The sequence below is a fragment of the Corvus brachyrhynchos genome, unplaced genomic scaffold (assembly GCF_000691975.1).
Source record: "Corvus brachyrhynchos isolate BGI_N302 unplaced genomic scaffold, ASM69197v1 scaffold142, whole genome shotgun sequence".
NCBI classification, from domain to species: domain Eukaryota; kingdom Metazoa; phylum Chordata; class Aves; order Passeriformes; family Corvidae; genus Corvus; species Corvus brachyrhynchos.
Window position 1 is genome coordinate 2,944,476 of NW_008237226.1, and position 24,846 is coordinate 2,969,321.

A 24,846-nucleotide genomic window follows, 5' to 3' on the forward strand; every position below is an offset into this window, starting at 1 on the left:
GAGGAAGAAAAGAGCACCAATTACCATTAGTACAAGACAGAAAGATTAAAATGTGGCCATAGTATGGAATTACTTGAATTATTTCTGATGACTTAACTGACAGCTAGTGTGTTTCAGTTATAGATCAAGCTATAGAAAACTCTCAACAGAAATCCATTGGAGCTGAACAAAAATTAGTATTTCACCATATGTTCTACTATTTAAAGGAAATGAACTGTGGTAGTAACGGTAGAGTGGTGAGAGATGGTTTTTGCTATTACTAGTTAAGGACAAAAGCAAAGGGGCTTTTTTCTAGAGGAGAATGCTTATCTTTATGCAGCATGTGAATTATACTCCAAGAAGAGATCAGTTGTATATCAGTGTGGGATCAAATAACTAGTTTGACAGGGATTCATGTTTGCTTTTTCTGTACTTGCCAATTAAAGGGTTCTTCTTCTTTGTCACCGAATATGATTAAAGGGTAAAGATTCAGTCCTACATCAATTATTTTCTGAAGCTTTCATTATTATTTCGCTAGAGTTCCTTCCTTAAAAAATGCTATATATACTGCAATGTAAGTGATGTCAGGTGGTCAGTTTCACACTATATACAACCTTAATTTACATAGCTTTTTCTCAGAAAGTAGAGATGCCTTTTCCTTTTTTTTATTGATAATTACCTGTAATGTTTCTATTGCAAGAGTTATTTCGGTTGTATTTTTTAAATAATTTTTATGGAAGTTTTCCTTTTCTTATACTGTCATGCCTATTAATAAATTGCAAACTATTGTTTAATGCATAGAAGTAATCCAACTACTTGTGTTTGTCCTCATATTGTACAACTAATGGCAGTCCAGGAATGTGGGATTTTTTTAAAGCAAATTTTAAATTGTGTTTTTCTCTTAGTGTTATCTTTTCATCTACTTATATACGTGAAATTTGTTGCTTCTATCATCTTCCTACCTCCAAGTGTTTTTTCTCCCCAAGTCTAAAGTCATCATGTCTGCTTGCTGTGTTAACTACTGTCTCTAGAGTTCTCCCATTTTAGTTTTCTGAGTTTAAGAAAAGAATATTGTTTCGGACATAATTTATTGATAAATAATCTTCCCTATAGTAGTACTTAGTTAAACACAGACTCCAAATTAACTAGCTGGAAAAATTAACTTAAAATGTGGAAAATGTGGCCAAAAGTTAAGAACACAGATGGGAAAGGGAAGAAGCACATAGTTTAATAGGCAGTTATTGCCAAGTGCTCTTTGAAGATAAAGGTCTTTTTGTGAATCAGTTTTGTAGTGAGGCTGGGGTCTGTCACAGCAGGAGATAAGGGATTACCTGAGGAGTGAGTGTTTACCATAGTATCCTTAATGCCCCTGACTCCAGGAAGAAAGAACTTCAAGGAGTTGCAGCTGAGGAGGCAAAAAATCATCAAGATCTTGTCTTAGTGCAAGGTTGGCCAGCCATTGAAGTTCTATAGCAAAAATGATCACCTATTTTTTTTTTTTTAGTTATTTTGCTGTGTAAATCTTAAACAAAACCAGTCCCTCAAATCTCTAAAACCAAACCTGCCGCAACAGTTTCTGACATTTCCCCCTCACACTGGGTGTGACAGCCCACAGCATTGGTGGGCTCTTTGGAGAGTTGACCTCAAAGCAGGTGCTCTGTCTGTCTCAGACAGGTGATTCTTGTTTCTCCCAGAGCCCCCACAGATGAGAACATGGATAGAGCCATGAAGGGGCTGTGATTAGACTGAAGAGCAAGTGTGCCTGGCCGGTCTCACAGGGCAGCTGGCACGGGCAGCTCTGCTGGGATCCAGCTGTGGAGAGAAGGGGTAAGGGATGTTTTTGTTTTTTAAGCTAAATCCTTGCACGGTGCCAGCTTCCACTGGGTGTTTGCCCCTGCAGATTTCAGTAGCTGGCCTGAGTGGGTCTTTGGGGTCGGCAGGAGCTTGCTGGGGTGAGAGTGTGTGTGAGTGCTCAGCCTGGGGCAGAGCGATGAGAATTTGGGCTGTCATGTTCAGCAACTTCAGTATAAATGTGAGTGCAGATGTGCCCCTTAAAGGTCACAGGAGCTGCTGAGCAGATCCAGACAGCTCTGTTGGGGTTGTTTTCCTTTGAAGTCCCAGAAAGGCAAAAATACTCAGCTGTCAGGGAGTGCTGTACGTGGTTTGTAAATTGGGTTTGATAATACTAGTGTTAAAATGTTCCTAAATGTTTCAGGTATTGATACAATGAAAATTACAGTTTACAATCCCTGTTGAAATGAATAGGAGTAGCAAATATTAACTGAAACAACAGAGAGGCTGTGCAATATCAGTTCTCCAAAGCCTGTTTCGGAATTAAAGAAAAGAGCAGCTGGTGTTCTTAGTTTGGGAAGAATAGGTTAATTACTATTTTCTGAACTTGAGTTCCCTTAGATAAGTCCGTACTGGCTTCCAGCATCTTTGATTAAGTTTTTCTTCTGCTACCATGTTAGGAAGATACATGAATGTACTAATGATGTTAAGAATCTGACCCTTAAGGACTTTATTTTTCTTAATACTGTTATTATAATTTTAATGCCAGGACAAGTTCTTCCAATAGCAGCTCCACCAGTCCTTAAGTGCTCCTTCCACCTATGTGATGACTTCTGGCTTTTTGTATAGTTCAGTAAATACCCTTCTGTGATGCTTTTTGCTTTTGAGATAAGTCTATTGTATATTGTAAGAATCATTGACTATATGCATCTCTTTGACGTGTGGCATATTTTTCACTGATATCTTTGTTCCACTCCCTAATATAAGCCTACATATATTTCTGGATTTAGCAGTTTAGCAGAAAGCGAGTAGTGAAATAGTAATTTAGTACTGAATGTTGAATTCAGGGGGGTGATTTTGTATTATAAAATTTTTGAATCAACCCCATAAACACATCATTTTGCCTTCGTAGAAGTAGCTTTTGGGCTTTCTCTCTATTGCTGCTGAACTTGCTCTTTTGTTTATCATATTCTTGGGTGGATGGGCTTCTCTGAAGTTGCTATATCAGTTCTGGACTGGCCTGTGGGGGACATGGAAACATACAGTTTTATGTGTTAGTTGTCTTTGTTTTGGTGTGCTAGTCAGAAATGGTGTGAAAAGTGTGAGCAGAGATTTTTTTTTTTTACTTTGCAAAAATTTGTGGAATTTATTGTTGGAATTTGTATACATTAATTTGAGAGCTGAACTTGCTATCCCATCCTGCTGACTAGATCTGTTGCAGGTTCTGATTGAAAAATAACTTGATAAACTTCAGCTAGATGTTATATAAATGTAAAATAACCTAAGCTAGCAACAAATATCGTATCAGCAAGCGTTTGATCCAGTGTGTATCATTCTATCCAGGAAACTGAATAGAATTTATGTCAGTTATATTTCAGTTTTGCTGTGTTGGATGTTTGTAATTTAATATTAAATTGTATACAACTTAACTGAAGAAGAAAATACCAAATGTTGCCAAGTGAGCAGTGAGGAAGTAAAACCACCAGGAAAAGGCATAATATCTATTTCTATATTGTGAAAGCTCAGCTTCACTTAATTCATTTCTGATGCTTTTCAGTCTACAGGCTTAGAGTGTTTGAATATGTCCTTCTCCAGTTTATTAAATCTTTGTGTAAGTACACAGAAAATGTGTTTAAACTGTTAGAGAATATGGGTAAAATGGGTTTGCCCAGACTTCTCTGTAAATAGTGGGGGTTTTAATGAACAAATGGTTTCTGTTGTTAAATATTGGCTATAGAAATTTTATTTTAGTGTAATGCAGAAGAGTTGTCTTGAAAAGTTCTACAGTTTAATGATGGGGTGGTTGGTTTTGCTGCTGCCTAGGAAAGTGGTGGAACCAGCCCCCTAACTTTCAAGTTTGCAAGGAGTTTTCTGTATTTGGAAAAGTGGTTCAGATACATAAAATTATATATTTATAAAATGTGATTGTGCTGCAGGTGGGCAGCTGTGCAGGGAAAGCCATGCAAAATATCTACAATCACTCTCAGTTTTGAGACAATTTTTTCATGAGAAGCTTCATGTAGTGTAAGGTTGGAGGACTTCTCACACTGATGTTCTAATGATAGATGTGATTTTTGACCAGTTTGATTCTTGGAATTTGTTGCTTGTTGAAAGTGATTCATGATGAACTCACAGCTTTGGAGGTGCAAATTGTCACCAACTGCAGAAGGCTTGGCTGCTTTGTACTGTTACAGCTTTTTCTTTAGAATTCATTTGAGCACAATCGTAAGTCTACTACAGCACATGTTTTGGCTTGAACACATCAAAGAAGCAGGAGTGATTTTCACTTCTCCGTTGAAATATGTAGGTTTTTTTTAAAAATGAGCATTATCTCTATGCTGTTCATAGAATTCTCATTATAAAATTGTAGTTGTTCTTCTTATGATGAGTTCTTCTCAGTATCAGTTTGAAACCTCTCCGTTTTAAGTTTTATCCATCTTGGCAAGAAAAGATATACTGGAGCGTTCTTCATATTCTGAATAACTTTAGATGCTATAATTTTCCCAACTAGATGCTATAATGCTCCTGACTAAATTCTGAATTGTAGGATATGGCATGTTTTCCGGTGTAGCACATTACGCACTGAGAAGCAAGTTTCATTATGCTCCTTTACACCTTTTTGCCTTGAAAGTTATTGTGCTGCTGCAAGTCTGACAAACCTGCAGTAGCTGCTAGAAAATTCCTTTGAGACTTTTCCTTCAAGTTTTATAGAATTCTGTAACCAGGTCATTTGTCTGAGGGGAAAAAAACCAGAAAGATCAAGTTAAAAAAAAGAAGAGTCAGGTGTATATGAAATCCAAACACAGATGAGGACTTTTCATTTAATTATTTGTGAAACTGAGCTTGTCATCCTTGTCTGAACTTTCAAACTTCCATGAAAGAAAGCAATGGCAGAAAGGTCGTGGATGGCTGTTATTAAGATTTTTGGGAGACCGAGTTAGAATGTAGGTTATTCAGATCTTGGAAGATTACTCACACAAAAGAATAGTGACAAAGTTGAAGCTCTTTTTCTGCCTCTGCCTTTATACTGTGCTGATTTGATAGAGGATACTTTGTCAAATTCAGTGGTTTGGAAGATAATACGTAGAGGAGCAGATCTAGAAATGCTCAGAGAGCTTGTCTTTCCTTGTGACATTGATCTGCCTTGGAAGCTGCATTTCTCAACCTGTAGGGTTGTTGACCTCAGGGATGAAGCAACTAAGAGCAGGAGAGATTTCTTTCTTGGTGCTAGAATGAAACTTTGAAATGCATTAGCAGAATGAAGCAAGCAAGTCTCATTACCTAGTTTATCCTCTGGCTTTTGGTAAAGATATTTAAAAAGGAAAAGAAAGGAAGAAAAATGAAGAAAACAGGGAAAGGAATGAAGTAAGTACACTTTAATGTATTTTTTAAATGAAGGAAGTGGTCTGAAGGAAAAAGAGCCAAACTAATTTACCATTCTAGCCTTGAATTATTTCTTGCAAAGCACTTTTAAAGCATCTGCTGAAGCTAATGTGAGAGTGTCATTGCTCTCTTGACATGCATGCTGCTTCAGTGCAATGAAGGTTGTCATCACACCAGACAAAAGATAGCTGCAAAACCTTTCCACCTGCAAATGCCTGTATTTCACAAAGATGATTACACGACCTATCCCCTTCCTCTTTTCTTTTAATTAAAAAAGTGCTCTTCAGCATTTATGTGAAGAGCATATATGTGAAAGGTCTTGAGTAGTTGGGCTTAAGTCTTAGTCTGTCAGTTGCATGACCAGATCTGACCAACAGCAGTGTTTTTGTTGAAGTCCCTGCTTGTAAGAGGACATATTTTTTTTTAGTTTGAGTCAGAAGTACTTGGTGATAACTGTGAAAGAATCAAGAGGCTTGCTAGGGATAGGCAAAGGAGCCTAAAGGAACTGAGTAGAACCTATTTTCAAGGCATGGAGTTGTTTACGATTTATTTTCTTAAAAATCTTACTGACAGCCTCAGATTCTAGCAAGAATAGGCATTTTGTTGTCAAGTCTCTCAAGATTTCTCACACTTGAACTTGGCAGTGGGAAGACTTACTGCATTTATGGATATGCCTTTGATAACTTCATGATCAGGGGGAGTTTTAGAGGATAGAACAAAATGACAAACCTGTAAATTCAGAAAGACTTAATATACTGTTCTCACAAAACCACTAATAATGCACTTATGGAAAGAAAACTGTATAAACTAGCACTGGCACATGTAGCCATCTGTTGGAGCAGGAGGCTGATATGGAAAAGGGATTGAAAATATTTTTTTAATCTTTTTTTTTAAATCCTGTTCATATGGTTACAGAGGAGGATAGACAACAGATACAAGTGGGTAACTAAGTAAAAGAGTATAAAAACCACCTGTCACAATTTCTTGGGAGAGTGTTTATGTTCAGACACTTTCTCCACCGCTTTTCTGGTTACCAAGGCATCCTTGGCTCGTGCCTGGCACTGGAAGCTGCCTCGCCCACCCTGTCACCACTGCTGATCCACAACTGTGCCCTCCTGTTTGCTTTATTGGAGGAATGAGCCTCCTACTTTTAGATGCAGCAAGTCTGGAAACAGGTTAATGGAAGCAGCAGCCTGGTTGCAATTTCAGGAAATGCTTGCATGGCATATTGCATTACATACCAGTGTGACAAATGTGAGCACTGTGCAAGTGAAAGGAAGAATTTATTTGCCAGGCTTTATTACTAACACAGTTACTGTATTTCGGGGCATCAGTACAGAAATAGAGCAAAATGCCTCTTCAGATCAGCTCTGTTGAGTTTGTGTCTCTTTTCATGAACGTTAGAGGCTGTCGGGACTTCGGTGTGACCTTTATCTGAGACCCTGTCCTTAGGTGACTCCTCCTGACGTCTGTTGTCACACAACAGGGTTTTGCTTTGAGGACATATGTAGGCTTTTAAAGGCCTAAAATCTAATCCAGACTCTCTTGAAAACTGGACCATTTTTCTCTGCAAGGAGAGGAACATCAACTTTAATGGATTGGAAAGTCACTTTTCTGAAGTTAGGCTGTGCTCTGAACAGAAAAAAAAATCTTTTTGAAATCGTCAGCTTTTTCTTACCATGTTGAGGGGACCTAAAGTAATTTTCAATAACTCCTGATTTCAAGTTTGTGCTGGATTCAGGAATTATGCTAATACTTAGGTATCAAGTTAGCAGAATAAATATGTACTATATTGCAGCTCTTGGTGTGTTGGTGGTCAAAGGAAAGAATTGTGTAACCAGTTTTTAACTTCTAGTATAAAATCTTATTTTCTTTGATGCAGATAAAAATCTTTCCACATTTTTATTAAACTGGGATTCCTACCTGATCAGTTGGTATTTCTGTGAGAGTGACTTTTTTCTCACTTGGCAATTCAGCACGGACATTTAATCTGCTCGTTGAGTTCAGTATTTCAGACAAACACAGAGAATTAATGTCAGAGCTTCTAGTTCAAAAATTCTCCCATCTGTCACTTCAGTGACCTTTTTGTATTTGCCTTCTTCCATATGACAGTGACAGTTGGTTTAACATCAGCTTTGACTTTGGAAATAAAATGGCCATTTTGGGCGAGTGCCTTTGAGATGGGCTGTGGGAGGTGTATGAATACGTTTGTGATAGGTACAGTAAGGAACACACCATATTCCCAGATACCATTTCCAGTCTCTGAGCTCTGTTTTCAGTTGCATTTGCTAGTACGTATCTAGCATTGCAATCTCTGTATCCAATTAAACTTAAATAAATATTACCCAAGAATATGAATTATAGTTCTGGGACACAGAGAGAGGCCATCAGGAGAAGAAAAGAAGCATCTTATTGTATGACCATTTTTTCCTTGCATCTTCCTTCCCCCACTCTCCTCCCATTTTTTTTTTCTATCTTGCTCAAGTTCTCTTTCTCCTTCTTTTAGCTGTGCCCATCAAGTGTTCAGAGCAAAGGGCTGGTGTAGGTGATTACAGGGAGGGGTGAGTGTGTTCAAGGACCTCTTTGAAGTATGAGCCTGACTGCACTGGTAGCTCTGGTATGATCCGGCTGGTGATGTTGTGCAGCATTACATGCTCTACTTACCCTTTCACAATTTTATTCACTCCCTTATCTCATCTCTTGTTCTTCACGGATCTTTTCCCGTATTGTAGAGTTCTCACCAACTGAGCTCTCTTCTCAACCTGTGCATGTTTCTGCTTGTGGGTGCAGCAGTTATTTGCTGACCCTATCTTGGGGAGGACGGAGAGTGCCACCACACAGGCCAAGAAGAAGCAGGCAAGACTTTTGTTTAAAATGAGAAAGAGCCTCCCTACTGCTTTGTTCTGCGAAGAGAATGAATCTGCAGATAGCTGCATTTTTATTTTGAACAAAGCTGCTTATAATACTCCAGAACATTCCCAAACTGTGTTTTATAAGTAGCAAATGTCAAATTCCAGGGATGCCAGAATCTGCAGATGACTTGTGTTCTCAATTGCCATGGTACCAAAGCATGATAGAAAATAACATGCTTATAAAAGGTAATAAAAACTCATATCCAGATAGGATTTTTCCAGTGAAAATTAATGGCAGACTTACGTTCTAAGCAATTCAGCTGTTGAATCACTAGTCACATAGCTATATATTTTTTTTCTTTATACATCTCTCAGCTAAATACAATAGCTAAGTCTTATTGTCTGTAATAATGAGATTGTTGCACTACTTCTAGCAGGCTTTGGCTCTACAAATTATAATCTATATCTTCATAACATTTGACTTAAAAAAGCCCAAGTGCTTTACAAACTTAATTAGTGCTCCCAGTTTCTGCTTGTGATAGGGGCAGGATCACTGTTGCGAACAGAAAAATGGAATTGTGGAGAGGTTAAGTGACTTCCTTACCTCACATCACTCAGTAATTTTTTTTTTTCTTGCTGCATGCTAGATCTTGGGTTTCCCTGTATCAGGTCCTTTCATACTACATCTCCTGGAATGGTTCAAATGTGTGGAATTCAGATATTTCATTCAGATTTTTCAGTAGCAGTTTGGGATGTTCACTCTGGTATTTACCCAACCAGTCACTTTTCCCCTGGTTTTACACAGTGGCCATGACTGATAGAAAATAGTAAATGGTTGGCAATTCTTTTGATATTTTAGAGAAGTCCATAGCCTCTGGATGACCAAACCAAACATTTGTAGGATGGTAAATGTAGGATTTAAAACCCAGATATAATGCATCTTCTTGAAAGATGTGATGAGTTTCAGAGTAGGGTGTCTTTAAACTATACAAGCATTTTAAACTTTTTTTTTCTTCTGTGTGGTAGGATTCTGACCTGCTCTGCCAGAATTGGTTGTTCTTTGTTAGTGAGGATATCTTTATTCATATGAATAAATTCCACTGATATGGGACAGTCTATATTTTACTAAGTACCCGAACAGGTGATTAATTCCGAGGTCATTCATGACTGCTTTAAAATTAATGAACTGTAAGACTATAAATTACTTACATGGTTTAACTGGTCAGTCTCACTCTTTCAATGCTATATGACTTTAAACAGTAAATGAATTAGTCTAGCAACCTTTAATTCTAAGAATCCTGTTTCTTTGGGACCTCTTAATTTTGCTGACATTGATGAAGTGAAAAAATCTTGCATTGAAACTGTATCACGGTAACTACATCTGATACACCATTTGTTATTTTCACATTAATCCCACATGCAGATTTAGGAGTATTGCTTGAAATCAGGAGAAATTGCTTGATATAAGGTGATTCAAAGAGGCATCTTTGTTTAGAAATTGTTCCATGAATGATTTACTGATTTTTATTTATTTAATGGGGCTTATTATGGAGCTTTACACATGAAGCAAAAATACTCTTCTTGTGATTTCAGTCTCTTAACTTCAGCAGTATTCTTTATGGGAAAAATATTGGCTAAATGCTGACATTATGTTTTGAGAAATGGTAAGTACCATGATGGTAGGGTGAAGGCTGTAGCCCCATGGTCCATACTGATGTAATGATGACTAAGCCTTTTTATTGTAGAGCAGCCTTGGGATCTTCTCAAATTGATTGTGAGACTGGGGAGGAGGAGCAGGGGGAAAAAATACTGTCCAGACTGTGTTGTTGTCTGTCATACATTGTCTTCAGGTTCTGATCAGCAACTAAGAAACCGGCGAAGTATAAACTATGTTGTGCTTTTCTGTGGAACCACATGAGGAGTTCTTTCTTTAATGTTCTGGCTCTTTTTACCTTAAATAAATAAAAAACCACAGAGAAACACTAAAATAACTTCTAGTATCAAGCTGCACTAACTTTTGTGGTGCTACATTTTATTTTGCTTTACATTGCCAGAATCTGTGATACTCAAGTAACTACTGAAATTGACATGAATATTCTGATTTTCTAGGTAAGTCTTCTTTTGTGATTTCTTTTAAAAGTAGACAAGAGCTCTTCAGGTAGCTGCAAAGTGGTTGTTTGCGCTGTGGGTTTTTGGTGGCCAAATGTCTCATCATCATGTCTCATTTTGCCTTATGTTTTTAGTTGAGAGTGAGTAAATAACTGTGGACAAATTTTAAAAGTGGATTTATTTCAGTCATCAGAGCACGGAGAATGTATATGGCTTGGCAGCAGAATGTGAAACAACTTGGGGAGGTACAGTTATGTATTTGACGTTAATGATCTGTTGCAGTGACCACTATCTTCAGCCCGGCCAGCACCCGCAGTGTGCGGCAGGAGTGGGGAGCAGGCGAAGGCTCGAGGCTTTAAAGCTGCTCCTCTGGAATTCAGCTCTGCCCAGGGGAGCTGAAGCTCCAGGTGCTGTGGCTGTCAGCAGCCCCGACCAGGGAGAGGATAGAAAGTTGCGGGGAGGCTCGCCTTTGGATACAGTTTCAGGCTTACGGCCGAAGGGAGTCCAAGGAGCACAAGCACCGATCAAATCAGTGCAACAACTTATAAAGGGAGGTGTTACAACGGGGATGGCCTGACAGGGGACCAATAGGGGTCTTTGGGGGAGGGATATGGACAGGGATAGACATTCTCGTGGACCAATAGTCTCGAGGGGTGGAGGAAAGGGGGTCACATGCCCCAATGGGGCATCGAGATTTCGGGGATTTCCAAGAGAGGAGGTATCCGAGGGGGCAGGGTCTCAGGGGATTGACGGGGACCATATTAGGGTAATTGGGGAGGGTTTGGGTGACAGACACAGAACAATCCAGAACTCCAGGAGGGGTTTGGGCGATTGTCAGGGAAGGAGCCAGAACAAAGGGAGGGGATAACCATATTGGGAGCACCGGGGGAGGGGCTTGAATCTGGGGCAAACCAACTGGGAGTAGGAGTGGGGAAGGTAGGGATGAACCATTGGGGTACAAAGAACATGCAAAAACAGAATAAAAACATGGCATCACCACAATGATCCATATGTGAGAAATGTAATGGGTAGGATGCTCATGGAGAAGTGCTTCTGTTGGACCACAACTGGGCTGACAGGGATCTTTTTTCCAAGATCTGGAAATCAGATCTGGGATCAGGGACTCTTAGCTATTAATACTGTTGCCTCACTGTGTAGGAACAGTCATTGCTATTTTCTGGATTAAATCTTTTTTCCCACAAGATACCAAGTCCCTGGACAGTTTCTGAGTGCTGCTTTGGAAGTGCTTTTCCAAAGAGTAACTTCAAATACAAAAAAGGAGTTTCTGTAGGACCACTCTGTTTTCTGTGTAGAAGAGCAAAACTCCTTAAAGGGAGACAGGTATTGGAGTCTAGTTTAGCCTTTTCCTCTTAGAACCAAAGCAGACTTTGGGGGTGAATGTTCTACATGTGAAATTCTCTGGTGTGAATACCATACATATATTCGCATTGTTTTGTCCTACCTTTTTTTCCTTTTAGAATTTTTTTTTTTTTTTTGTATCATCTGCTCCTTGTCTCGGCCCCTCTCTTGCCATTTTTGCCAACATCCATTTTTCATCCTGGTTCTCTGAGGTACTGGGATACCTGCAAGGTTGGAACCTTGGTGACAAAGCAGCTATTTCCTCTCCTATTTTGCATGTCTGGGGCCACCGAACATGCCCAAAGTCAGAAGTGGTGAATAGTCCAGTGAATCCCTTGAGACTTTTCTATCTGATACAAGGTTTGGAAGGATAGTAATGTTTGCTTGAACAATACATACATGATGCAGGTTTTTCCTGTGTATTCCATGCTATACCTGTAATAATTTATAGCCGTTAAGTGTATTAAGTTGATTGGCTTATTTTTAAATCATGTTTCCTGTAAAGAAGAGTGAAGGCATGAATGAAGATCCCATACCTCTGATCCCCATAATTATGAGATCTGCTGGCAAAAATACCCCGTCTGAAAGAGCTAACGGTGGTTCCATTGCCCTACTTTTAAAAGCCAAATAGTTTTGGAAATAGTTTATACCTCAGAGAATGATGCCTTGAACGTAATTTGTTGTGGGAGAAACACAAAATCATGGCAGTTACTCCTGAAGGGAAAGGAATCATTTTACGTGTTGACATACCTTAATGTTTCGTTATATGATGACTTGTTTTAAAGAAATGACAATTAAAACTGCTTAATGACTCATGCAGTTGGCAAGATAGAGGTTTCTTTAAATGCACAGCATATTCATACAGAACATTTCTTCCTCTTGATTGCATTTTATAAAGCATAATTGTCATCTCTCATATGACAAAACAAAATATTATTTCTGCCAAGGTATCACTTGTATTGTCTCTACATACATTTGAGGTCAGTACTTTTAATAGTTAAGGTGCCGTTGAACATCACATCTTCATGTAGCACCAGTTTTTGACTAGTGGAATGTACAACATCTCAGTGAGTGTCTGGGCCCCACTGTTTTAAGTACCGCATTACATAGATAGGGAAGACTAATGAATCACAGAGGTTGACTTCCTATATGTAAGGGCTTGTTTAACTTCATTTTTTATTCTGGTAACTGTAGCTAAATCAGATATTCAACAAAATCATCCATTTTTGAGGCTGCATTGGAAAAAGTTTCCACAACTTTCTGGATTGTCATCTTCACTGAGGTGTACAAGGGTTGTTCAGAGTGTAAAAGAAGGGTTAGTAAAAGAATAGTGCCCACTCTGAAGAACCTGTCTCTTAGGTAGATAGAACAAATGAATTGAGGTAAAAAGAAAAGTCCGGTCTTAGACGTGGCAGAATGTACTTAGAGGGAAAATCTGACTATCCCAGAGGATCACAAAGGAGCATCTAAAAGATTCTGAAAATGAACTGGTGTTCTTTACGACAAATACTGTGCTTTCACTGGAAAATGGTCCTTAACTCTCTTATGCAAAAAGAAATCTGGAAACAAGAAGGTGTGTTAGGCTTCTCCTGACTACCAGCAAGGAGCTACCGGGTGGTAGACACTGGTTTACAAATCTAACACCTTCTGATGCTAAGTATTTGTACATATCCCTTGAGAGGTTGGAATTTATAAGCAGCAGTTATGCAGTATAAGGGAAAATTATATTTAAAGGCTGAATTAATGTAAAAAAATTCAAACCCATAATGTTCCTAGAAGTGGTGTGGTCAAGCTGGTGAAATCTATGATCATTTGTATGAGAGGAAGATTTCCAAAATGTTTCAATTTTGCTCAGCACACTGTTGCTTTTTTGCATGATAAGCCACTACACAATAAGTTGTACCCTTAGCTGGAGCACAGGAGCAGCCTGTCAGCACTCCTGCTGACCAGGGGCAAAAACTGCTCTACTGTGGTAGCTTAGCCTTGCTGATGGAGGGAAACCTGAAACCACCAATGAGTTTATTGTGTCCTTAAGTTGGTTACAGCCAGTGTTCAATGCTGACCTTTTAGGTCTGGTCCTTTCAGATTTCACAGAACAGGTTTCCAGCATGAAGTTGGCCTGTTGATGGACTTGGCCTATCAATGGCAGAATGTAAAACAAATGCTTAAATATTGTTTCTCTTCAGTGTTTTATAGGCAGGATAGACAGTTTGGAAATGTGTACCCTTCAACAGCAGCAAAAACTTAGCTTTGTTGTCTTCAACAGTATGCTCTGGTCAGCAGCCATTTGGAGAGAATGCTTTGTTTCTGCCAAGGAGATATTGATATCGGTGAGAGAAAAGTGATTAATTAAACCCCTTGTCAGTTCTGGCAGGAGATGTGCTGCAGTTGCAGAACAGGCAGATGGGCATGGTGAGCAGCCTCTACTTTTGCATTTCTCTGCAGTCCTCAGACGTTTCCACAGGTCGCAGTGGTGTCCAGCCTGTGCATCCAGTAAGGTGTTTGACTTCTGAGTGGGGAGCTGGCTGGTGCTTGTCTTGGTTTTAGTCGTTTGTGAGTTGGAAGTTGGCTACTGTAAGATGATGGTGGGGATTTTTATCCTACTCCAGATTCAGTCAAGTGGCCTGAATGCCAAAGTGCCTCCCTTCAATATCTAATTCCAAACTATTACTGCTTCCAGTCAAGACAATAGTAACAAATGCTTACATGGCCCACATTAGAGCTAGACATGGATATTTTCCAGTGGAAAAAGAACCTAGAAGCAGCATTCATGCCATTATTAACATTATGGTATGTTTATAGATGCGTGTTCCAAATATTTTAATCTGATACAGGTGCCTTCTTATCCTGAAGGGAAGACAAGTATTGCTTTGGAACTTTTTGTCCATATCTCCTGCCCCTGCTTTCTAGATCATAGGGTTTCAAATGCTGAGAAATGCTGATTTATTTGCATTCATGTTGATTAAGCAACATGGAAGTGCTGCTATATTAAAGGTAATTTCAATTAACTTTATTTTAAAACGTCTTTGTTGGTAGCAAGCATTGCAAGGACATGGAGATGACTGTGGGAAGTATGTGGATACATGTCTGTGCATATGAATTGTTTTAGGGAAAAGAAACCAATTAGTTTTACAAGACTAATTAAAAACTCTTTGTGCAGCAGCTCTTTATCTTTTCTCTCTGAAGTATCAGACCAAAATTACATAATTGTCTTAATTTTAGCCCAAAAAAGAATTATCATTTGGAATGAAGGGAGACTTCTCCTTTTCTCAAGGAAGTTATAACTTGGTGAAGTTCTAGTCTTGGAGAAATCACTTTAGTGAGAAGAAATTTGAACCCTTGTAATGCCTGGTTTGTGACAGTAGTGATGTCCTTCATTAGAGTTGACCTGGTATATGATCATTTGGCCAGATGGCACAGTGCAGGAAACATACTTTAAATTTTTAATGTAGAAAAGAAATCGTTCATCTACTGTTACAGTGGATCATAAAAAAAAAAAGAAAAAAAGCCAAACCTCACAAGGTATAGTCACCCAGTATTTCTATAAACAATTTAAGTAAGTTGGATTTCAAGGCACAAAATTGCTCTGGGAAGATGGCAGAGAATAATTTATTGGAGAAGTTTTTGGAGATACTTTGGGTTAGGAGGGAAGACTCCTGATTAAATAGTAATTTCTTGGTTTTTTTATATTAACTGTTTTAGGAGGACACGTTTTCAAAAATTAGATTAGATTATAGGTGCTTGAATGGAATATTATGCTTGTTAAATTGTTTTTATATGAACAGTTCAATTGACAGCAAATTAACACTGTCTATCCTTAAACACATGCAAATGTCATGGAAAAAGTACATTGTAGATTACTTTGATTTGCCGTACAATTTAAGGAGCCTTTTGGGTCTGCTTGCATCACACTTCATAACTTTTCCCTGTAGCCTGAAAGCTGAAACTATTTCTTTTCTTTCCAAGTAAAAGTCAAGTCTCTTATGGGTGAAAACAGAAGCTGAGGCCTCAAACACAACCCCTCACCAACAGTGTAATTTAAAAAAATGTCATATGTATTGGAGTGTATTGAAATTAAAACCAGAAACGTACATGACTGGAGTATCTAAAGCTGCTGTTCTGCTCATTTTGTGCTTTTGAACTAACCACAGCGTATTTTGAGAGCTCAAGCAGCAAGTGGCAGTCTTTGGAGCTTGGCAGAGTCATACCTCACAGTAACAAAGAATTGAACTTCCGTGCTTTAGTGTGCCATTAAGGTGCAGTCTCACGTTTCAGTGCCTGGGAATTGATTTACTGATTTGATTTTCTGAGACATATGGTGATAATAATAATAACACTGTATAAGCATTATTTAAAAATACAATAATATACTGGCATTGAATCTTTGGAAAGCCAGCACCAGCCAGTGCACGCACAAACTACCATCATTTATTTTAGTTTAGTCTCATCCAATTTTGAACAAATGGAAATCAATACTGCTTGTAGATATCTGTGGCTAGATTGGAGAGAGAAGTGAGTGGCGTCGTTGCCAAGAACACACTGTACAATAAAACACAAATGTATGAATTTATGTATGTTCCTCACTTGCCTTCCTTTTTCAGGATCTTTTAGTGCATTGTACAAAGATAGGCTTTTTATAGTTATTACTGTGATGTGTGTGTCCCCTATGTAAAATGCATGTGTTGTTTTCAATTTTAACATAGAACTAGAAAGTGAATGCTTATGAAGTTCAGTGCCTTTTTTGATGCTGGCTGGTGCATGGAATGATATCATCTTTAAGCCCATTAGAGTCAACAAATTATGTTTTTTCTTTTCAGATATGTGTCACAAAGATGTCTACACGGAACTGCCAGGGAATGGATTCAGTGATCAAACCTCTGGATACAATTCCTGAGGATAAAAAAGTTCGGGTTCAGAGGACACAGAGTAGTTTCGATCCATTTGAGAAACCAACTAATCAAGTGAAGAGGGTTCATTCAGAGAACAACGCTTGCATTAACTTCAAAACTTCATCTGCAGGGAAGGAATCACCTAAAGTCAGGCGGCACTCCAGCCCCAGCTCTGTAAGTGCACAGTCCTGATACCTCCACATGTACCAAATGGTGGAATTAGAGGCACCAGATTAATGTTTTCTTGGTTAAGAAGGGATTGTTTACTTGGAAACAACAAAAAAAAAGGTCATAGCTGCTATTGTGTTTTCCATAAATATTTGTAGTGTTATTAATAAAATCAGAAAATAGAACTTGAAAAAGAATATGAACTATGAAATTCCTTTCAGATACTAGTTAGGGTGTCTTACAGGATTTCTAAGCATTTTCCTCTTCTTATCCTGGTATGTCATTACAGCTGCTGTTATGTTTATGCAGCAAATTTGGCAGAGGATTGCTTATATTTGAAGAGGAATTCTTTCCCATGAAGTTTAAGAAACCACATAAATTGCCTTTTTGATTTTTAGATTTCGGTTTTAGAGAAACAGATCAGATTTGACGGATTTTGTTTACATTTTATAATTCTCTTTTCAAAATCAAGTAGTAAAAATAACTTTTATTTCCCTGTCGGAAACTCTGTGAGAGAGACAGAGGGAAGAGAGAAAAACAACAGAGAAGGGTTTGGGAACACATCATAATAATTTTATTCTCAAGTATTTTGAAATAAAATAGATAAATAAAATGTCATAGCTTTCATGAATAATGCCCAGAACAGATTTCCCCCAAAAGACCTTCAAAATTATTGAAAAACTATTTCTGTTATGCTTTGGCAAGAAAAATCCATAATAATGTGACCTTTGAGTTGAAGACTACAGATCTAAGTAGAACGGATGTAACACTTCAAATCTTATTTGGTGCGAAACAATTTAAAAGGTTGATTGCCTCTTCTTTTTCTTTTCTTTCTTTGCTTTGTTTTGCTCTATCTTCTGGACATCTTCTGTCCTCCCTACAGAAGTTTGACTGAAGCCTGTCAGACTTCTAACGAGAAATGACAAGAGATTCATTTTCTGTAGATGAGCTGTGTTTAACCCATGTGAATTTAGCGGGTAAGATGTCACGCCTCCAGGGGACCATCCTTTTTAGAAAAGGTTACATTTTAAAATGTAACCATCTGTAGCAAAAACAAATTTGCTTTTTCATCATCACTTGGCATTGTATAGCTGCTGCCAGAGATGTCTCTAGTGTATTCCATCTGAGTCCATGACAAGGAGTTTTTACCATAAAACTTTTACAATCATTAAGAATGGATGAATCTATTTGCACTGTGTTTACTTGTTTGTGATGCCTGATTATTTTTTGGCACCACAACTATTAATTTAAATTACATTTTTTTTTTGAAAATCCTGAATATTTTGTGGTATTAACTCACTCCTCATCTTTGCTGTTCCTCTTAGAAACTATTACTAATTTCTGTTAATGTTTTTGACATTCTTTTGTTAACACTGAAGGGTTTCAGTTGCTTTGCTTCCAGACTTTTGAAGCAGATGTTTTTGAAACTGTGTTTTTGGCATCTTGTTCTTTTCCAGAGGGCTGGTACTCTACTGCATCTGTACAATCTCCTATGATCCCAGTATTTTCTTATGTAAATGACATTAATGCTTCCTCTACTAGTATGCTACTGGTTAGAGCCCTAGCTAAACGTATGCTTTTGTTTATCTTCATCTATGGTCACTCACACAGACTTGCTGGATACAGGAGATGCAAAGGAATTTCTTGTAATACAATTCTCATTTCTCAACTTCCTGTAATTCTCTCTGATTTTTATAGCTCTGTTTGGTGAACTCAGTTCTTCCTTCTGCTTGGAGGCATTGTTAGTAGTTTTTGACTTTTCCTTACAAGGAAGAGCATTTGGAATAGTGAAAGTGTTCATGCCCATGAAGAGGGAAGAGCAGTTCACAACAAAATGTGGTGTTAGCCCTCTGCTGATCAGGTCACACCTCGTCCTGCCTGGTAGACCTGAGTTCAGCCATCCAAGGCAGAGATATGATCAAAATGCTTCATTCCCATTCCCAGAACCTGAATACATGGCTTCAGGCAGTAGATGCCCTGATGCACATTTTATTGGGTGATGCCTGTGTGGTTAGTTGCAGAAATGTATCATTCTGTGGCTTTGAATTTTACTTGAATTAACAAAAGGTTTAGGGTTTCATCTTTTTTTCTAGCCCTGATGTTGTCTAGCAGATGCCCTTGCTACTCACTCTTCTGATCATTACATCTTTTCCTTTCATGTCAGCTGCATATTTTCCCTTACTTAGTTCATACTTGGTTCTCTGAAAATTCTCCTCTGGTACAGGTTATACCAGTCTGAATGAGCATTTCAGTTTCTGTAAATGATCTTGAACATGCTATGATGCCCTCTGGGCCATACGGGCTACAGTTGTGGAGTTATGTTTCAGTTTTGGCTCTGCTTCCTGTAAGCTTTATTTTAAGATATTCTGATAGAGATATGCTACCTTCAATTTGCACTTTCTTTGCTTGATTAGTAGAGGAACTGAATTAGAGATAAGCTTCCATTTAGTCTTTTCCTTTCATCATTTAAAGTCCTCCGTAGCCATCAGGTGTGGAAATGATGTCTTACAGAAGGTACATGGCCAAGGCTTGCAGTCTCCATATCACTCACTGCTTCTGCTCAGGTAAAAGTCCTTTATTTGTCTCAGAAAAATAACATTGTTCAAAATGTGACCTGAAAGACTGTGTTTATAATGCCCTGGGGTGTTAGTTTCTGCTTTGATTAATTTCAGCAGCTTTATCACTTCTCTGACAGGTATCAGTTTCAGTGTTTGGTAAAGATCACAAAATACTCTGCAGGTGGTATGTTGCCCATTTTGTGTTGTCTGTACCTTTGAAATGCTCCGCACTTTTTGGTGAGAAAGATGAAACACACACAGAGGTTTTGGGAAGCTGGAGCTCCATGATCCTCCCACAGACTGTCACTTGGAAAATAAATCTCTTACTTTTGGACATGAATTATTTTTCTGCAGTTAATGTTGCACCTTTTTGTGACCTGGTAGAATTCCTGTGTAGTTAATTAGTACAGTAGTGTACAGACAGAATTTAGCACTTTTGTTTGTTCGTTATACGACAAGCTTAGTTTTTACACTTAGAATCCTTCCACCTTCTCCCCTTACTCTGAACATAAGAAAATGTCTATGAGAGTGATTTCCAAACTGCTGGAGCTGATTGAAATTGTATGTTATTGTGGTATGAATTTTCCAGCAGAAGAGAATTATTCCTTTGTCACATCAGAGTAGTGGATAATTTGGAGGTATGAAGGAGGTGTTTGCCTACCTGTGTGTTGCCTGTCAGCCACTGTTAGAAGGAAATTTGGCTTGACAAACCTTTTCTCTGATCAATCCCAACACAATACAAGTGTGTGTATATACATATATACATTATATACATGTGGCTATAGTTGTGTGTACTTATCCATCTCTCTCCCTCTCTGTCTATATCTATCTCTCTAAAAATCTCATGCTGAGTCCTTTGTCTACCAAGACAAGAAAATGCTTTTCTTTTCTCCATAAATGAAGAAAAGGTAATACTACAAAATAATCCAGACAAAATAAAAAAATCACAACTGAAAAACAAATACATGCCACTCTTCCCCAAATAGCTGGTTTTAAAAGATGGTTTGATTGTAATTATATGAAAATTTTGAGATCCATGCTCTTTAGACACATGATCAAACTCTCCAGTTCAAGGGAAAGTTTTGGTGTATTCAGAGTACACATTTTATACACTAAAATAGTACTTTTGCACCATATGTAAAAAGAATGTTGCAAGCTGTATAAACTAGCCATGTGCTCAAGATTTAGTTATGTAGTGATACACATCAGTTTGTTCTCCTTGAATATCTTAAACTCCCTGGTGGTGAATTTAAATGTCATACTAAGGTATATAGTCCTACCTGTCCGTTACTTTTTAAAAACAAAATCAAGTAAAACACTAACATTCTACTAACTCAGATAAATGTAAAAACCCCAAACATTCAAATAAAAATAATTGGATAAGCAATTCTTTACTGCATTCACTCTGCACTCTTTTTGGGAGAGCAGCCTTTCTTCAGTTTCTGTAACTTTAATTAATTTTTAGTCCTGATACATGCAACTTTCCTCCAAAAAGTACAAGCAAAAAGGCATGAATCCTGTAATGATCCTGCTGATCAGTACTGTTAGCACTTTGCAAATCAGTTGTGTAAGAAATCTATCTCTAAAATAGACACCAATGTCAGGATGTTTCCGAAAGTAAGGCATCATTTCTGTCTGCCCAAATAAACACTTGCTGTGCCATTCTTGCCTCTTTTCCTCTCCAGGTGTATGCAACCTTCTCCAGTAAGGAACCTGTTAATTACTAGGGTAACTGCATCTTTCCTGCTTGATATGTTTTATGGAGGTAAGATAATTTCAGAGTTCAGTGTAGAGAGTGGAATTTTCTTTACTGGCACAAAGGAAGTGTTAATAATCGTTAACCTGAGGGATACTCTCTAGATGAAAAGGCAGATAAAATGTGGCAGTTGAGCCAGCTCCTGTGCTCTAATAGCCTGGAAAACAAGTGAACGGCTTTAAAAACTGCGTCCAGCCCCGTCACAGAGAGCTCATGGTTGCTTCTGCCCAGGTTGCTTCTAATTTATGGCTATATGTTAAAGGGTTAGGAAGATGCAAGCAACAGAATGGGGTCAGAGGAGGGGAGAACAAAGACTGAGGCTTGGTTTGGATTCTTGAACATCTTTGTATCCCTTGAACATTGCCCTAGAAAACAGTCCGTCTTTCAAGGTATGGTCAAATTGGCCTGTTATTATAAGTTGGATACAACCGGCAATTAGTGTAAAAATTGCCTATGGTTTTGTGAAAGAAGGTTTATTCTTGTGCCAAAGAAGACAAAAAATGGTTAAAAAATAATGATTATCTTTCATTCTTCTGATTTAATCTCAGTTGAGCTTCTTGGCCTACCTTTTACTTTCAATTTTTTCTAGCACTGAATTTATTATCCACTTCTAATTTTCTTTAATTTACAGAGGTACTGTGAGAATGATGTTTTTCTCTTAATGACAGTCTTATATTGAAGTTTCGTATCCTGCAGTTAAAAAAAAGGGTCTATTTAAAACTGAGACTCGGGAGTGTGACGGTTAAGTGTGACATTCACAAGCTGTTCTGCAGTTATGAAAAATGCATGAGAACATAACCCACACAGCTTCTATAGGAATAGTCAGGTGATTTTCAGTGTAATTTTCCATTAAAGCTTTCTTTATTACACAGATTTTGAAAAATTCTGAGAAATAGAGGTATTCATGTGGCAGTGTAGTGCAAGGATTCATACTGCTGGTTCTTGGTTAAGCCTATTATCTGTCCTACAGGCTGTATCAATGAAATGGCCATTTGAAACTACGTGGTCAGAAAAGACAGTTTCTTCTCATTTCTTTTTTTCTCTGTTATTTTTAAGACTCTCATGTCAGTTTGAAATACTAGCTTCTTCTATTTCTGTACTCAACATTTTGGCATACTCTTTCTATCCTTGTTACTATGATCTGTATTTCCTTAACCAGAGGGGAAAAAATATCTAATCTCGGTTACTGCAAGCCATGCTGCTAAAAATGCTCACTCCCTGTGCTCAGTGGTGCTCTTAGACTAAACTAGCACTAGGAAAAATATAGGCTGATAATAAGAAAGCTACCTAATGAAAACTATTTTCAAGGAAAGTGAAACATGAAGGCAAACAAGTAAAATTCCCAGTGAGTTTCCTGAAGGGAAAGATCTGCATTGTTCTACGCTCCAGTTGCCAATGTCCTCTTGGGGATAACACGATCTACCACAGCTTATGCTGACTTTCACAGTGACTTGGGACTATATTCTTTAGAGGCATGAGGACCTTTACTCCCTTTTGTCTCAGTAATTCATTTGGCTTGCCCATTTGAGTTCTATGAAAGATTTCTCTGAAGTGTGGAAGTTCACTTTGCAGTGAGTTTTCCAGTTGTATCAATTTCTTGCTGACTGGTGGTTTACTTTTTTGCTGTTAGATAGTTCAATCTTGGTCACATATGCATCTAGGTGTTTTGGGGTTTTTTCTTAGCTTTGTAAGCTGGGGGGGTTTTTTGTAGCAAATGCAGAGCTCTAATGTGTAGCAACAGGCTTCGTTATGCCTAGTTAGTCCCAATGGTGTTTAGAACATAGAGGGGTTTTCAAGCACTGGAACAGGCTGCCCAGGGAAGTGGTTGAGTCACAATCCCTGGAGATATCTGAAAGATGTATAGGTGCTTGGGGGCATATGTGGTGGGCTTGGCAGTGTTAGGATTAGGGTTGGACTTGGTGATCTTTAAAACCTTTTCAAACCTAATTAATTCTGTGATTCTCTGTTAGTGTTTTAGAGGGTTAAAAAGCAGTAAGAAGGAGCAAGAGAAATGGAAAAATAGTAGCTATAGAAGTATTGTAAGGTTAGATCTTCAAAAAGAAGCTTTGAAAAAACTTTTATCAAGATACATGTGTTCAGCTAAAACCAGTACTCCTCCATTGAGAAATGTTGTCTGGGTCAAATTGGGGATTGCATCAGTTACGTAAAATACAGGGGAATTTTTTGTGAGTCTGCTGCTTGTGCTGTCTGTCAGTGGCTGATGCAAGCACTGTACATCTGATGTGCTCTGGATATGTCTCACTCATTATGTGTATTTCAGTCAACAACATCCCAGGCATCGTAAGGGACTCCTGTGATTTAACAAACACAAATCTCTGTGTAAATGTATTCTCATATGTTTTACCAGAATGAATAAAATACTTTGGAAGAAGAAATTGTACTTAAAAGTGAATTTTCTATGTTTGATTTTAATATTAGCATATACTGAAAAAGATGCCAACCTTGCTGTAACAAGGCATAGTTTTTAAACAGAAATGGTTGAAAAGGATAAACTAATGTGGAGAAACCTGAATAATGAAATTCATGAAGCTGAAATAATGCCCAGATGAATGAGGGACTTTAATAATAAAGGAAAGTAGGCTGAAATGGTTATAGTTTTCAGCAGTCATGTGGAACTTCAAATTATTTAAATTCCTTCCATAGCCCTTTATTTTGATTCCTTTGAGCTTGAAACTTAAGTTTTGAAAAATTTCTTATTTTTGCATTATTTCAGTCAGTCTTCACCTCCTTTATTTTATTATTTATATTATCCAGAAATAAAAGGAAATGTAAGAAGCATCTGAACTTCTTAATATATAGGCAATTTGTAATTAGAAGTTTGAATTAATGTATGAGATTTCATTTTAAAAAATTGAGAAAATGTTGGGGAAATGGTTAATCTGCCCCTTTATTTTCTGAAGTAAATGCATATGCTGAGTGTTTTGGTGTTTCATTAAGAAGTATCATGCAAATTATATATATTAATATATATATTCATTTACCTCAGAATTTATTTAAATTTTTTTGATAAAATCCTCTGAAGTTCTTTTCTACACCACATGCCTTCAAAAACTGTAAGCCTTTAAAGATTACAAGTGCCAGGAAAAAAAATGTCAATTTTTGCAAAGGGAGATCTAATGGTGGAGAACCTGGGCAATCCAGTCCAGTGGTGCAGCTGGAGCAGAGCTGAGCTCCACTGCAGAGGTGCTGTCACCTGGAAAGGGGAGGGTGTCTGCCCAGTGGTTTTGCTGCACACGGGGCAGGGCTAGCTCAAGCGTTGGGTTTGGGCTATTTCTAGGCTTGTATCCAGCTTGAGCAGGCACAGGACAGGGTGGGAGGCTGTGTGGGGAGGGTGGCAGGTCAGCCATGCTGCTGCAGAGCTGAGCCCAGGGCACAGGGCTCTGTACCCTCAGGAATGAACTGTCCTCCTGATCCAGCCAATGCCAGCTTTTAGAGGTTTGCCCGTTCTTGATGAGGATGCAGCAACTTCCAGGAGGAGAATGAGTCAAAAGTCATGACTTTCAGTCTGTGCTTCTGGCAGCTGGATGACAGAGAAATGAGCTTGAGGTTGTAGAAATAATTATTGTTGCTGATTTACTGTGTGGTAATGGATTAAAGGCATCCTGTTTCCTCTCAAGATGTTAAGGCTTTACAAGTTGTTGTGACCTTTAGATTATGGTTTCCAGAGGTAGAGAATAAAAGTAAATCTCAGCGTGAAAATAAGAATGGATGTGAAACACATGTATAAACTCTGTCCTTTTTCTGTCTTGCTATGAGAAGCC

The 24,846-nt window shown here is 38.2% G+C and overlaps 1 protein-coding gene across 5 annotated transcripts in view; it reads left to right on the forward strand.

Moving 5' to 3' along the window:
* Positions 1-24,846, forward strand: part of CDK14 (cyclin dependent kinase 14) — a 320,052-nt gene that overhangs the window by 69,128 nt on the left and 226,078 nt on the right. For all 5 annotated transcript variants that reach the window (XM_017729275.1, XM_008629897.2, XM_017729276.1 and 2 more), the window contains one exon: positions 16,511-16,756. In XM_017729275.1, coding sequence (XP_017584764.1) covers positions 16,511-16,756 — 246 coding nt within the window. The remainder of the gene's footprint in view (positions 1-16,510; positions 16,757-24,846) is intronic.